We start from the raw sequence: 16090 nt of genomic DNA on the forward strand, positions 1-16090 counted from the left end.
AATCCAGTAACTCTCCATGCGTCTATGTCGACATGAGAGAGGCAGAGGGGCCCAAATGTTTTCATTTTGGCTTTTTGGGCAATTTTATCACAGCAGGTTTACTTTGAGTCTGTGATAGAAGCAATGCATTTTTTTTTTATAATGTTAACAAAACCTATGTGCCATGTTTTGTCCAACAAACACAGATTGATCGGGTAGGTTGATTTGAATAGGCCGTCCTGATGCCCCGCAGCTGCAAAACACATTGACACTCATTTGTCGGGGTTTGGAGAATGAGCTGAATGCATTTTGCGGAAGCCTCGCTGACACTACACTCATTTGCATGAACATTTTCATTTAAGTATTTCCAGGAGAGCGTGATACAAAACCTGGCGTTGAAACCACCTCCAGCCTGGAGTCATTATTCAGACCGGGCTGATGATAGAAATTAATTTAAGGTGCAAGCCTAAAGCTTTCCAGAGCTCTCAGCACTGAAGGGAGAAAAATAAAATACACAAGCTATCACCATGGCCACGCCACTGGATACGTTCGCACAGCTGAGGGTCATCACTGCGCTTGGTGACAGTTGTCTGGCTACATCTCTCTTTTTTTAAAGCAACATTAGATGGCAGAGAGACAGAGGCAGAGACCCCTATAGGTCGCTTGCACATCGTAATGCATCATGGGAGTTTTTCCTTCGGGCGCCATATTGGGTGTCCGCCGGTTCACAAGGTACACTCGCGAGTTACACGGTAGAGCTTATCAACCTGATGTAATTTTCGCAGTATTTTCACGATTTACCGGAAGATCAAAAACAACGATACAGGCAGAAGGTGTCTCTGTGTGGCGGGATTGATCCTAATTACGTCCTGACCAAGGGTGATTTTTTTTTTTGACGGAGAAAGCTTGCTGGCCAAATGTGACATCTCTGGACATCTTTCCCTACCTCGTGTTGACAACATGCTCCATAACACGCCAACAAATCCCTGGAGGCTTACAATTATTTTGTAAGCGGGTGGATACAGAGTGTAAACTTTAACATCGCATCAGAAGAAACGGTTGCTGTTGCACGTAAGTAAACCACATGGTGTTGGTAATTCTGCACACAAAAATGTTGATTTGTTCTCAGGCTTCCTGTTATCATTGTGTTTACATGCACAGCTAGGTTTACCTGCACAGCTAGGTTTACCTGATGTGGTTTTTCTAACAATTTTATAACAGGCAAATATGGCAGAGCGTATAAGAATAAAAAGTAACTATGCACAGCCTCCCCGTGGCTTAATTAAATTTAATGCTACCCTTTCACTAGTTACATGTTACTTAATCAACTTATTCTAAATGGTTAAGGTTAACCACTCTCAGAGGACGTATTTTTAGTTTCAGTTTCCAGTACAATAAAACGTGTTCATGGTAACTACTGAGCATACTGACAGCTTTTCTTATGATCTCACTGTTAAGGAGGCTGTCACAACACCCAATTTCTGTCTGGTGCCAGATGGCAACAATTCCCATCACTTGTCACGACAACACCAATAGTATTACCAGGTATGTATGGCTTTACTTTTTGTAGTTTCTTATTTAATTCTATGTTTCATATTTTCATTACAATGTTTGTAATATTTTCAGATTCAGGCACAGATGAGTTTAACTGGACGGACTTCTGCGACTTTGTGGTGTGGACAAAGTGTGATTGAGCAAGTCCACCCAGATCGCTCGTTTTGGCCAGTTGGAAAAGCCAGAGTTTTTTTTTCCCCAAAATCCCCTCCTTACCTGAACTGCTCGGGAGAGCATTTACTAGATCAGCAGTGGACTTCCAGTGTTCCTGCTCAGCCGCTGTCACCTACCACTTGCTCATGTACTTCAAAGATGCGGAATAAAGTAGTTTTTTGTGCTGCAGCAGATTGTAAAATCAAATTATATCACTTGAAGTGTGCCAATCTAGACTGCCAAAAGGACAGTGGTTTTGTGACAAGTGTGAAACAAGGATTATTGGGAAAACTGTAACACAGTACTGGTACTTGTCTTACATTAAACAAATTTAAAAGAGAGCAACTTTTTCCTCTGTACATAGCATAATGAAAGTCATTGCGTACCCCATCAACATTACATCATACCGTCATCAGGATGGTAGGCACCTGTGCTAAAATAAACTACATTAATTAACAGTTCAATTTTTAACCCTGAAATTACTACATCTAATCATTATTCACTTCATTTTTTGTGCTTTTAGAAATAAGAGATTTATGCCATTACTTTAAGAGGGACCATATTGCACATTGAGTCAAATCCTGTCATTTGTATTATGTATAGCTTTGTAAACAAACCCAACAATAGAATTTGTATAAACGCTGCCTTTATTAGCGCCAAACAAACAGTCGCATGTTGTCCTCCTCCAATGCTTTGATGCTCGCCTTCGTTTCCATCATGTCATTGGCAATCAAGTCGGTGTGGCATGAGATCCCTAAAGAAAAAAATAAATAAAAAATCACAAAAAAATACGGTACCAGTAATAGGTTTAATATAGTAAAGTAGTATAGTTTTTTTGTCAGTGTAAAAGAAATGTACACATTTTGTTGCATTTTTTAATGTATGAACATTGCTACAGGCAAATACTTATTTCTATAAACACTTCCAAATGTCTCTAAAATATAAGGTGCGTGTACACACACAAACAAACACATACATTCACTCATGCATACAATATATCATGTAATGAATTCTGAGTGGCATACCAGAGTCAATGATGTCAGCAGTACTTGAGGGTACAGGTTACTGGAGCCATCTGGCTGCATAACTGCAACAATCTCTGCCACTTCGAGTCGTCTTTTCTTTGCTTGTCTCTCCTGTGCACGTTCATATCTTGGCACCGACTGGGCTGAGACATAGATGTTGTAACTTGGGACCCAACTTTAATGTTGGAGCACAGTCGGGATGATTGGACAGAAAAACGGGCGCAGGGCGACCTGTTAAAATAAACAAATATATAAACAAATAAAATATGGAAAGACTGGTTATTTTACCGCAGTAGGGTGGCCGTGAATAAGTTCTTTAGCATGATGTGTAGGCTACCGGGGGTCTGTTTTCTTGCATCACCCCCGGGGGTCTGTTTTCTTGCATCAGCCCCTTCTGTCTCTTTTTTTTCCAAGTTTACATTTTGCCACCAAAAAACATGTTATCGGCATTAAAAGCCCAAGACTAATCAATCCAATTTCAGCAGTAAACATTTTGCACTGGCACTACTTGGGTGAAAATGTTCGATGTTAGCTTTCGGCTAACGTCCGCTAGCCAGCTTGTACTACCGAACTTGCTTGCTCATGAATCCAAAACATAAGCAACTTGCCCATATATGGGCGGTCGAAACGTTATTAATCCTCATGCATTAAATAAAGGTAAACAAGCTTACCGCTCACAAAGTGATCGCTGCACACACGAGCCCAAAGTAACGACTTCCCTCCGGAGTCCGCACTCCTCTGTCTCCAGGCCCTGGTTCCTAATTATTTTCGGAATTCGGAAAAAAGACCGACCATTTTCCCCCTTGGCTTTGTTCGAACAGCCAACGATGCAGCAACAATGTACCATTTTAAACGCAGAAAACAAACGTGATAGATACGTGTTAGACCGAATCGCTACGTAAATGGAGGCCACCCAGCATGGCGACTACGAGAAATCCGAGGCGGAAGTGACGACATGTGCAAGCGACCTATAGTAAGTTCTACAATAGGGGATTTGAGATCAGTAATATCAGGATACAACAATATTATTTTGCAACTCGATATTTGTTAAACAGTTACACATATTTGCAAATTTGCAGATTTTTTGGGGGGAATCCTCTGTTACTGGCTAAAAAAAAACTAATCTAATGCCCATTTTCTGATTGGGACAAAGCAATAAAAGTCACATTTAGGCACCATCTTGTGCAATCTAGTTTCAATTCATCAATAATGTTTCAATTTTGTCTGGGTTTGAGATGTACTGTTTGTTGTGATGCTTGAACGCTCACTCAAAAATGGAACCGAAAGTATACATATACCGTTGTTATTTTTTTTCACACAATAAATTGCTCAGAATATAAGTTGCACTAATCAAATAATGCATCTTCATATAGAAGAAAAAACATATAAATCGCTCTGGAATGTAAGTCACATTTTGAGGGGAATTGTATTTGCATGCTATTTAAGGTAGTGTTAATGCCAACAGAAAGAAGAAGAAGAAATGGAAGAAAAAGAAAAGCAAGTAGTAGTAGTCAAACAGTATTAAATAGCTCATTGCGTTTGACTTTGGTGGTTCAACTGGATGTACTGTATGTAGCTTCTCTATAAGCCTTGGAACGTATTTGTCTTGTCCAAATTGCCTTTGTTCTTGATACTACCTAAATGTATCAAAACATTGGATCGTTCATTGCTGATGACTATTTCACAAATTATAGTGTGTGTAGCTAAACAAGCATAATTAGCATTAAAGTGGTCGGTCAGCGCTAAGAAAAACCTGACGGGAGGCTGTTGTTGCCGTGGAAACAGTCAGGCCGGCCTAAGCCTCATCTCCCTGCCCCTGTGTTTGTTGGAATTGTGGGAAGGGACACAAGAGGGAGGGTGTCCTGAAACCGCAACTGTGAATATTAACAATATCATTATACAATAGCAAAAAGTGAGACATACAGAAAGGCAAAGGGAGAAAGGAGCACAAAGTAATTACGATACACAAGAGACAAGAGGCTAAAAGGAAGGAAACAGCTACACAAACATTTTCTCATATTGGAATGTTAAGGATTACCATTACCTTAGCATCATTTCATTTACATCATAATCAAGTCTATGCAGCATATTGAAATAGGCGGACAGGTTTTAAGGTAAGAAGTTCGGGGGAAAGGAAAAAATAAGGGAACAAGGGAGGAAAGATTAAAGCCCAATTTTACCAAACCACCGAGGATGAAGAAGACCATGAACAGGCGCCCCAAGGTGGTTTTTGCATAGACATCCCCGTAGCCCACTGTGGACATGGTCACCATCAATAAGTAGACACATTCCCAATAGGAGAGCGTCTGGAAGTTTTGGAAGTTTTCCCAAGGGTCCCCTGAGTTTTCCACCTAGGATGAAAGGAGGGGAGAAGGAATTTACAAACAAATTCTCTGAGCACAAAGCCAATCAAGTTGATGATTTGAAACTTGTGTGGGCCAGCTTTCATCCTTAAGTGAGGGATGAGTTATTACTATACTGAGCTTAGACTACCATCTAGTGGTAAAAATGGTTATTGCAGGGAAAAAAATGTAAATGTACTACTTGTATACCAGTCAACAGAATGTTCCAGTAATGGGATGTGTGGCTCTTTCTTGACACATCAATATGATATTTATATTATATACAGACGTGAAATAGAATGATAGCCAAATGGGAAACAACTACTTGTGTTGACCATTATCATAATGTGACTGTATGAATTGACTGGAAATTGAATGCAATAAAAAGTAGAAGATGCCAGTTTGACAATATATTGGTTTTACCCGATTGTATAAATTACTATGCTAACGAGGCAAGAATGGTCTTGAGGTCAAACTTGTTCAAATATTATGTGACACATATGATTATGCACTGATCGGTGCCCCCCCCCCCCCCCCCCCCAAAAAAAAAAAAAAACACAACAAAAAAAAACAAATCTCTCTCGAGATGAACGCGCTGGATGTCATGGATTTCTGTCCACTTACCAAATGTATGAATCCTGCAGCGGTGAGCCATGTGCTTATGAAGATGGAGCACAGGTTCACCAGCTTGATGGAATTGCTGACAGGAAGAACCGCAAAAGACAACAACTCATCAAGATTGTTCACGGGAAGTTGCCACAGTGCAAATGATGTGTTGTGATTGTGTACAACATTCAACAATCAATACTTGGCTGCAAGCAAACTGTTGATTCAATCTCATATAGTTTCCCGTTTAAAGAAGCTTAAAAATGACTTCAGCTTTCGGAAGTTGAGCATCTATGCAGACCTCTGCTATGGCTCCTCCAGGCTATATTATTTTGCTAAATCACAACACTAACATGGAAACAGGAGTTCAGAACATTCAGACAGATTTTCCCATTTAAAAAAAATATATAGTTTCAACAAAAAAGGCTTTGTTTAAATCGATTCAGTTTTTATGATAATTGACAAAAGAAGTATCCTTGAATTCCCAACTTTAAACAATCCATCAAACATGGTGGTCATTAAGTCATTACACTCCAATTTGTTAAGTCATTGCATTTTAGGTTGAAAAAAAATAACTGTTTACAATAACCCCAAATATATATAAAAGTGCAATGCTTTTTTTGTACAAAATCCTACTAAATCCTTGCAAGAACAATCTCAGCATTTTTACATTCAAGACAATCTGATTTAATGTCATTTATGTGCTCATTTATGTAGATTAAAATGGGGAATTAATCATTAAAATTTATGACGCTGGAAAGCTTGAACTGATGACATTTTACAAAGCAGACTGCAAATCTTAACATAACCCATGTGAGCCTCCATCAGAGACTAATAATTAACATGTCTTTTATAATCATAGCGTCTGTACTGCAGTATTATGGAATACTGTTATTATTTATAACTGCGCATGAAACCCACAATTATCTACTGAAATATATAACTCCGCCGCAAAACATGACTATTATAGTTCAGAACAATATAATGATGGGATGGGCGTGTGAGTGTAAACTGTGGAAGCTGGATATGCTTGTGAGGAGAACATTACCTTGTTTTCAAGATATTCAAAAACTGTAAGATTTCCGAGAACTGTATCAATCGTAGTGCTCTCAGGAATCTTAAACCTGTGAGACAGAGAGAAGGGAAAATAGAAGTTAAACCATAAGGAGGGAATACAAAAACATGACAGCAGTACAAAAGCTTGTGGACACTTGGCTGCACTCTCGATGATATCTATCTTTATACCTTCTGCATCTTAAAATGGTTTAGTTCTCATAAGCCTCGATCTGGACCATAGAGCAGCTCCCCTAAGGATTATGATGCAACACCTATCTCGTTGGCATTTTGATAACATGAATAATCCCACAATAAGGGTGCACGATCCAACACTGTGTGTAAAGGGGGAAAGTGTACCGAAAACAATTTACATCAAAATTATGACACCAGCACAAATGCTGGAACACATTTTGCAATAACAAAATTAAAGCTGTGAGCAAGGATGAATGGGCATACACAAAGCTTGAAGGACATCATAGGATCAGCAGCAATCAATCAATCAGTAGCCTCAAACTTTTCATTATGCTCCAGCCACGCGCAAAGACCAAAAAAAAACAAAAAAAACTTTTGGACTGCTTTTGAAGCACCTCTGGAAATGGTCAAAATAAGCCTAAAATGGCTTCTTTGAACCTGAATGTTAGACTTCCTGTTTCTTTTTAGACATTGCTATTAGAGACTTATGTAGCTGAGGTATTAGAATTTTGCGTTTAATGGTGAGTCATCAATCTTAGACACCATTCTCTACATCCATGTAATGACGAAAACGCAAGATTTTGCATTTTAGCGTCTCCAATCAGTCTAATAAATGTGGGTCAAATTTGGTAGCCTCCAGACATAATCTCTAAGGACTAAGTTTTGAAATGGCCAAAGCAAGCCTAAATGGCTGAAAACAAACATGTATTTTTGAGATTTGTTTTAATGTATTTATTTTGTTGATGGGTCTACTCATTTATGTAGCTTGGATACATAGTGTGTTTTGCCTTTTATGACAATCCATCAAACTTTGCAGCCATGCTATATCCACAATAACGAAAATAAAAACAAACTAAATTTCAGATTTGGGGTCAGAACTAAATCTCTGGGACAGGTTTGCTTTTTCCACTTCAAACCAAATTGATAGACTCCCTGAGCCTGATTCATGAATTCTGAAACATTTTGGGGTGCAAAATAAAGTTTGAAGAAATGGAATTGGAAGTGTCAGTGACAGAAGCAAACAAACATCTTACTGAGTTGCAGAAAAGAAATCTATAGTTTCGATAATTTTGGGGAAGTCAGCATAAAAGCCATGTTTTGTTTGTTTTAACTCATCCAAACTGTCCAAATTGGATGCATGTGACCATCTTGCGCCTCAAACTTCAATACAGTAACGCGCGAAAAACTGCTCTCGTAGAGGCCAGCATTCACTGTCACAGTGCGCTGAAAGGAGTTAGCCATAGTTGACATGGCATGACTCCTTGCAATTTGCTCCAGGTCATCCCTCAGATTATTCAGAAACTCCAAGAATTGTTTGCACCCATTTTGATATGTGCAACTCTTTAGCAAATAACTGTCAACAGTAAATGACAAAGAAAATTACAAGGCCGTAATAACCAATGCTTGACATGTCTTCAAAAGAATATTTTTACCCCAGTTGGAGAGGAGGCACAAACAGCAGCGGAAAGATTGGTACGCTCCGGTCTGCCTTTCCTGCACCTCCGGTGCATGGTGTCCCTGCTTCACTCGGTAGCCGTTCTGGAAAAGATCACTACTAGATTTCTTCCGTCGAGGCGTCTTCTGGAGCTTCTCCAAATTAACCTCGCAGAGAGTGCGTCGGTACACGAGCAGCTTTGGCGGTATCATGGCTTCCTGGGGAATTTTTGCTCTCTTCAGCCAAGTTTGATTCTTACACGATTACCGGACCCATTTCGAAAAAGCATAAAAAGTAATAAACAAAAGCAGGTTCCAAAGGAGACAAGGTCTGAATAGGTACGGTCAATGCTGACAAACAAAACAGCTCTAACTGATAGACCTCTGAGAGGTTGTGTCTCTCTGAGCCAAATATCATCTCATTTTATATTTTTTCCATTTTGTTACAATGCTTTTAATCCCAACACCCAAACAGTTTCACCTTTCATCAACCTTCATAATTCACCGTCCCCATCAGCACACTGCTTTGCCTAAAATCCTTTTTGTCAAATGAAAAATGAATTTAGCCGGGGATTAACGATGATGAAAACAACAAACGCTCACATTTCAGAGCAAAGAGCTGAAGTAACCTCGACTGACTTCAACATTATTTTCCACAAGGCAAACACAATGAGCAGTAGCTCATGTGCAAAGTATTCACATCAGAAATCTACACTAAAATCAACTTCTGTCAGGCATAAAAAGAAAGAACCATTCTACACTGTATATGTATATGTGTGTACCCCACCTACTGGCTCCAGCACCCCCCCACGACCCTTGTGAGGAATATAAGGAGTCAAGAAAATGGATGGATGGATGGATGGATATATCCATCCATTATCTTGACCACTTTGTGGATGGTTTCACTTTACATGATGTTTGACATTGCTATTGCTAGCTTGATTTTGCAAGGACTTAGACTGTTTTACAGGGAGAAACGGGGGGGATAATATGTAATTGGTGTAATTGGTGTGTATGTTTCAATTTACGACTGCCTGCCAACCCAACCCTTGAGCTCACTGCACGTTGATATATATACATATATATATATATATATATATATATATATATATATATATATATATATATATATATATATATATATGCTATTTTTTTATATGTCGAAATTAAGTGCTCGTGCGTGCAATACCAGGGGTAAAAAAAAAATCTCAATGAACTTCCGATGCCTCTGAAAACACGTGCGCTCGTAAGAGGAAAATCTCTTTGCCACACACGCCAAAGCCTCTTGTACACATGGGGGTCGGACGCACGTGTCAACTGGCCAGATGTTCATTGAAAAAAAAAAGGCTTTTCCGGAGGCTTCATTGAGGCTTTGTAAGGCAGAGCGCATGTACTGGCATGGGCCGGCGTACTGGGGCCCTTTTATCAATCAGCAGTCTGCAGGATGCTTCATCTGGGATTATACCCTGCTAGGATTAGATGATGCCACGCTCAACACAAACTCGGAGTCATTCATATTGAAATGATGGAAATCACATAACATCCGTGTTTTTAGCATCCACAAGAGCATTTGATCTGGCTTGCCTTCTTTTTATCCCACTATACGTATAATAAATTATGATGTAGCTATTTTCTAATATAAAGCTTCACCAAATAGTCTTAAACTTCCTGCAAATTTGCATGTCTAACCTAAATGTACACAGGGGCTTCCTGCCATCAAGTGAGGGAACTTAATCTCCATATGCACTCGTCGGGATGCATAACATCAAAAAGCAGTACGCAGAAGCACCACTAGGTGGCAGTAGTAGTTTGTATTTTGAGAGCCAGTGCATGCCTGACATTAGCTGCTATAACCAACACCTCAACAAGAGCATGATAAATTCATTGATTCTATTTACAGAAACCAACAGTTTGGCGCCCTTATTGACTAAGAATTAAAGGTGGACTATCTATGGAGAGTGTGCATATGATAATCCCGCCGCTCTCTTGGGAGCAATGCCAATATAAATCAGTTAAAGGGGGATTAATTTCTGCATGGCCTCAGTCATTAGCTGCACATCTCTGTTCTGTTCCATTGCCATCCCACTTCGCGGGAGCTGTGCAGACAGGACAACTTGACATGTGTCTTGTTTATGCTGGTGCACGGTGGCCTGGACATCAAGAGGAGACTGTGTGGTCATTATAATGCATTACACTTGCTGGAGTGTCTAATGGGAATCCCTTGGCCGTGAATGTAAACAAACATTGAGAATGCACTGCAGGACAAGGCTTTAACAACTCCCGTTGCCTTCCCCTCAACGGATGCAATACTAGACACTTCTGTAAATGAATGGGGCAGCAATTAAATAAGCAAAAGAAAAAGCAAACCTTTTTTGGTTGAGTTCAAAATCGGACCACTTGACATTGCTCGGTCCCACTGCATGTTATTAAACGTGATTATTCAGCCGCCGCATAAGGATACCAAAACTCCACATGACACAATACATGACCTGTATATTAATCTCGACTCCCGTCCAAACTCATCACAGCGTGAATTTAAACGGTGACTCGGACTGTCTCATTAGTATTCTGGAAGCTTTTTGCCAGCCTGTTAGGCCACGCAACATGCACCGGCAGATATGCATGTTCATTTCATAAGCAATACTTTGCAACGGTTTATGAAGCCTGTGGCATGTGGAGAAATATTACTGCCAGTAAACACACACTTAGCTCACACGCCACCAGGAGTTTTGTTACAATCTTCTCGCTGCAGTTATAGATGTGCAACATGATATAAATGAAACACATTCTAACAATAATTCTCTTTCATAATAAATCTGACACTTGAAATTTCACTCTGTTTTGCGCAACAACTGCAATGCAGTCCCGATGCTATCAATTCCAGGCTGTGATGTAGGACATAAAAAAAGAGTCACAGGTAATTACACCGTACAGAATGTCAAGCAGAAGCCAGGCCGCCATTTCAGCGTCTTTCATCATCCTCATCAAGGCCCCAGTTACGGTGATTTTCTGAGGAGGAGACGAGGACATCTTGCATCATGAGCACCAAGAAACGGATTACTTGACCATCTCTAATTCATTACAACACTTGAACTCCTGGTGGGATTCATTAGCTATGGTGGGGCTCCAGAAACCCTCAACACCTCATACCTCGGCTTCATAATTATGCACCCATTTTGTGACTCAGGTATTTTAAAAGTCTGCATACAAATGTCTTTAAATATTGGATAATTACATCTCTGAAATTATGGGCATCCTGCTAAATCGGGGTGTCAAGTTAAAATACATAATTTAAGGCCACATCTACATAAACTGTTATTTAAAAAAATGTATTCTGTATTTCTTCAGGGAGAGTTACTCTACGACATCCATTCGGAGGAAAGCATTTATCGGGGTGGGGTTTGGGGAGCTTTATTTTCATAGAAACATTTTTATATTACAATTTTTCTCAAACAGTGGCAGCAGATGATGATTTAACTGGTGTGGGTATCTTTCTTCTATTAGGAGCAAGGCTTTTATTAGGTACAATCAAATTTGGCCAATACCACACTTCCTCAAATAGTGACTGGGTACATTCCATTACTCATTTTCAGAGCATAATGCCAAGTGTCTAATAATATTTTTATTTCTAGAGACAAATTCTTATAAAAACTTTTTTTCCTCAAATAATGGCTATAGGAAAGTAAGTACTAAGCATCTATTATAAGTGCAGCTTCTATTAGGGAGCAAGCCTTGGTTGTACAAACACAGTTTTTATGTATATTTATTGCGTAGGTGGTTATTTATCCAACAATTACCGAGTATCTATTAAAGGTCAGGCATCTAAATATGCAGGAGGCCTTTACCTGTACAAACGCATTCTTATGATACTACTATTTCCTCAACTATTCTGGATCGTATAAGTACTCAACTTCATCAAGCAGTGAGCATCTTTTCTGGGTAAGGCATTTATTGGGGTGTCTTTAATTGTGCAGACACAGTTTTATAATACCGTATTTTCCGCACTATAAGGCGCACCTAAAAGCCTTCAATTTTTTCAAAAGCTGACCATGCGCCTTATAATCCAGTGCGCCTTATATATGGATCACTATTGATCCGCAACAGGTCTCGCTGTCAAGACACTATCGGTGATCCTGTACGATCGGTGACGTGCATGCGCAGAAGATCCCGCCATCTTGGATCGCAAGCTAATACTAATACTTTATCTAAGAGAAAATAATAAAACAGCTGTTTATTCATTTTGGGAGTGAATGGAGTTGTCAGAAAGCTGGTTTGTAATCTATTAATAAAGTTTAAAGTTTGACTGACCTATCTGACTGTTTTGTTGACATTCCCTTTAGCGTAGCGATGCATAACGTAACCCCAGCCTCTACAATAGCGCCGTATATATGGAAAAAGTTTTAAAATATGTCATTCTTTGAAGGTGCACTTTATAATCCGGTGCGCCTTATATATGGAAAAAGTTTTAAAATATGTCATTCATTGAAGGTGCGCCTTATAATGCGGTGCGTCTTATAGTGCGGGAAATACGGTACTATATTTCCTAATATGGTGGCCAGGGTTATTTAGTTCAAATTCAAAGAGGCAACTAGCACAGGCATCTAATATGAGTTTAAGTGTTTATTAAAGGGGGTGGCCTTTATTTTTACCCAAAAAAAATGTTCCAATCACAGTATTTATCATTTAGAGGGTCGGTGTTGATTTGTTGAACTACAGAGAGTACCAGATGTCTGTAAGAAGTAAGTATTTTATTAAGAGTGAGGCATTTAAATGTAAAACATATTTTCATTCTACATTATATCCTAAAATAGTAGATGTGTGTTTATTTTCTCAATTGCGAAAAGAGTAGCTGGCTTTTATTAGAGGTGAGACATTAAATTGTACCAACACAATTTCATTGTGCTATATTTGATTAAAATTTAGAGTGGCTAGGAGGTTTAATTACGTGACTGCAGAAAGTACCAAGAGCTTTTAATAGTAGTAATACAAAATCATAATGCCATGTTTCCACATAAAGGCATTTAATTACTCTTACAGAAATTAAATGTGGTGCAGGTAAACAAACTGAAATGGAACCATAACAAGATCTATTCCAAATGATAATTATTCCAGGTTGATAAGTGTGTCTTCTATTGTGACAGCATCATGGCTGAGGATCACGTACATAAGTCTGTGTTTGTGTTTGGCCGAGGTCCCGAGGTACTAGGTAGCAGTATTATTCATGGTTTTACAAGCAGAGTAGCTGTGCACCCGAGCAAGACAGAGAACCTTTATACCACAGTGTAATTTAGGTCACAATACTCTGAACTTGCAGATAAAAGTAGGCCGTTATGTAATACAGGTTAGGGTGTTTTCCACACTGCTCATGCAAGACTGCGTGTTCATGTGTGTGTGTGCATGAGCAACTAATGGTTGTTTTTGTGAATTTATCACAGTGATGGGTCACCCTGAGCTATTTCGGTGCAACGTCTAAACAAAAAGACACATAAACACAAGCAAAGTCAATCTCCTCCCCATTAGACACTCTGCTGTGCCTGTGCTCCTTGAAATATCAGAGGAGATTTCCTGTCACTTTCCATGACAAGGCAAAGAAGACTGCATCCCCGGAGCCAGGGAGCCTCAGAGACACACTTGCGGTAATAGCAAAACAGAGAGGGGGGAGGAAGAGGGGAGATAGTGATCGAGAGGAGAGATGACAGGTAAAGATTGAGGACCAAAAGAGGAGCGGTAAGATGCGTGTGTTAAGAAAACAATTTTCGGTCGGGAGCTGTGACAAACTCACCGAGCCAACTTCTGTTCAGGTAGACGGAGACAAAGACGGGAGGAACAGTGAAGAAGTCGACCACCGAGTTGACCTCTAGCCAAAACCACAGCTTGTCGTTGGCCGCTATGAACTGCGAGAAGAAAGAGGGATGTCAAAAATGACAAACAGAAACACCTACGTACGTTCACAATAACATGCAGCAACTCCACTCTTGCATCACCCTACTTGCTGATTCATGCCCCGTGGTTGGGGGCATAAGTAGCTTATGAGTTGATTTAGTCATTTGTTAGGATGTCAGACTTGCCGCAAGAATTTTCTGCCATGACAGCGATATAAAACAGAGCTCATTTGATCTATATTAGTATTGTGCAATAAAAAAAATTGTGCGTTTTATACCACAATAAAGTGAATTCAGATATTTATTTTGAAATACATCACACATGATTGAAAATACTTGATGAAAATATGTAATACTGAGTTGTGTAAATATAATATTAAACAGTTTTTCCCAATTTCAGTATTCCTGATTTCTTTTTTTAACGAGTCCGGCATGAGTTGCCGTCCCCAACTAAACAAGAACTTGAGCAAATTAGTCCTCATGAGTTGTTACAATGGCACAATTGAGAAATGCAGCTAGCTAGATAGCTATGCCTACAACCCACAAACGCATTTTCCCTTTGGATAGTTCGCTGGCATGTCCGCTTTAGACCGCCTTGTTGCCAGGCATTAGCGCACGCACCTCATGGAGAGAAGGAGGAAGATGAGTCAGGGGGGAAAAAGTCTTACATGACAGCCAGTATGTGGACAGGGGATTTGCGCTGGCGTGGCTGCTTTAGAACACCTTCTTGTAGCGCCATGGAAAAGCCCAGAAAAGAATCGGTGGGATATAGTCCAGCCAGCGGAGGCTTTAAGCAGACATATTTTTGCAGCTTAAACGTATAGGGATGCATAAGCATAAAAAACACACTAGACAAAACATATTCCGTTTTTCCAGGTTGTCGTAAAAGGTGACATTTAACGGTTGAGCATGGCATCCTTTCAGCACTCAGCGGACATGTCCACCATATCTGAGAGCGGATAGAACGCCTTGATTTTTCACAAATGTAAATCCTCATTTTACATACTTGATGTTGTTGTTTTGTTTTGTCTTTTTTTTTTTTTTTTTTTAATCTATAAAACTACTGGTAAATTTTCCTGGTACGCTTAGTGGACTTTTTTGGAATCTCTCGTCCATTTTCCGCAGACAAACAATCCGAGTTAAAGAGGTGCTTCGTTCATCATTTTATCATAAGAGTGTGAAAGTTAAACTATAAAATGTAAATGCAATAAAAAACCCTTAGCAGCTAGCCAGTCTGTAGTTAGCTAGCTAACAGGTAACATTTACCAGTGGACCACCACTAACACTCTTTAATGAGGCTAGTCAATCATTTGGTAAAAGCCAAAGAAAAAGCAAAATACATACACAAGGTAATCACTGGATGTTTGCTGAACATGACAAGTTTGTGTGTGAATTTTGAGGCAGATTTATCCCTGATAAGGTTCAGTCATACAAACGGGTATAAAACCAAAGCACTGGTAGTTTAATCCATTAAAAATATATAAATACTACTTTTTTCTTTTTTCTTTTGATGCTTGTGTGTTTAGAAACCAGTATAATGGTGCATGTGTTGCTTACCCGCAGACCGAAATAAAGGAGGAAGAAGACATTGAAGGCCATGTCGATTTGTAATGTGAAGTCTTGGTAGAAGTTCTGGCAGGATTCTATAGGGCTGCAAAATAGAAAATAGATAAACACGTTACTCAAGGGACGTATGTGGATTGATGATTATGGTGCTCTATTTTTTTTTTTTCCATAACCGACACAGACACACTCTCAGGATGAGTAATATGGGTGGAATCAATATAACGATATTAAAAAGAATCTTATATAAGACACTTCTGTCTGTGTGTTTGGTCCTCTATCATGAAAAACTGAAATGGGACTC

The 16090-nt window shown here is 39.4% G+C and overlaps 1 protein-coding gene and 2 long non-coding RNA genes across 32 annotated transcripts in view; 1 reads left to right on the top strand and 2 right to left on the bottom strand.

Moving 5' to 3' along the window:
- LOC144001226 (calcium-activated potassium channel subunit alpha-1a) overlaps positions 1-16090 on the bottom strand; it is a 234959-nt gene that overhangs the window by 62617 nt on the left and 156252 nt on the right. For 29 of the 30 annotated variants that reach the window (XM_077495359.1, XM_077495363.1, XM_077495383.1 and 26 more), the window contains exons 4-8: positions 15781-15874; positions 14124-14235; positions 6708-6783; positions 5678-5753; positions 4892-5062 (exon numbers count right to left, since the gene is read on the bottom strand). In XM_077495359.1, coding sequence (XP_077351485.1) covers positions 4892-5062; positions 5678-5753; positions 6708-6783; positions 14124-14235; positions 15781-15874 — 529 coding nt within the window. Of the gene's footprint in view, positions 1-4891; positions 5063-5677; positions 5754-6707; positions 6784-8340; positions 8732-14123; positions 14236-15780; positions 15875-16090 lie in introns of those variants that run through there. The other variant, XM_077495375.1, reaches the window with a different exon arrangement.
- On the top strand, positions 641-3670 carry LOC144001230 (uncharacterized). The gene is made up of 3 exons (XR_013278413.1): positions 641-1050; positions 1438-1524; positions 1606-3670. It is a non-coding gene; the product is annotated as an uncharacterized LOC144001230 (long non-coding RNA).
- LOC144001229 (uncharacterized) lies at positions 2316-3692 on the bottom strand. The gene is made up of 3 exons (XR_013278412.1): positions 3383-3692; positions 2712-2942; positions 2316-2440 (listed from the first exon to the last, which is right to left on the bottom strand). It is a non-coding gene; the product is annotated as an uncharacterized LOC144001229 (long non-coding RNA).

This window comes from Festucalex cinctus, chromosome 14 (genome assembly GCF_051991245.1).
Source record: "Festucalex cinctus isolate MCC-2025b chromosome 14, RoL_Fcin_1.0, whole genome shotgun sequence".
Classification (NCBI taxonomy): Eukaryota; Metazoa; Chordata; class Actinopteri; order Syngnathiformes; family Syngnathidae; genus Festucalex; species Festucalex cinctus.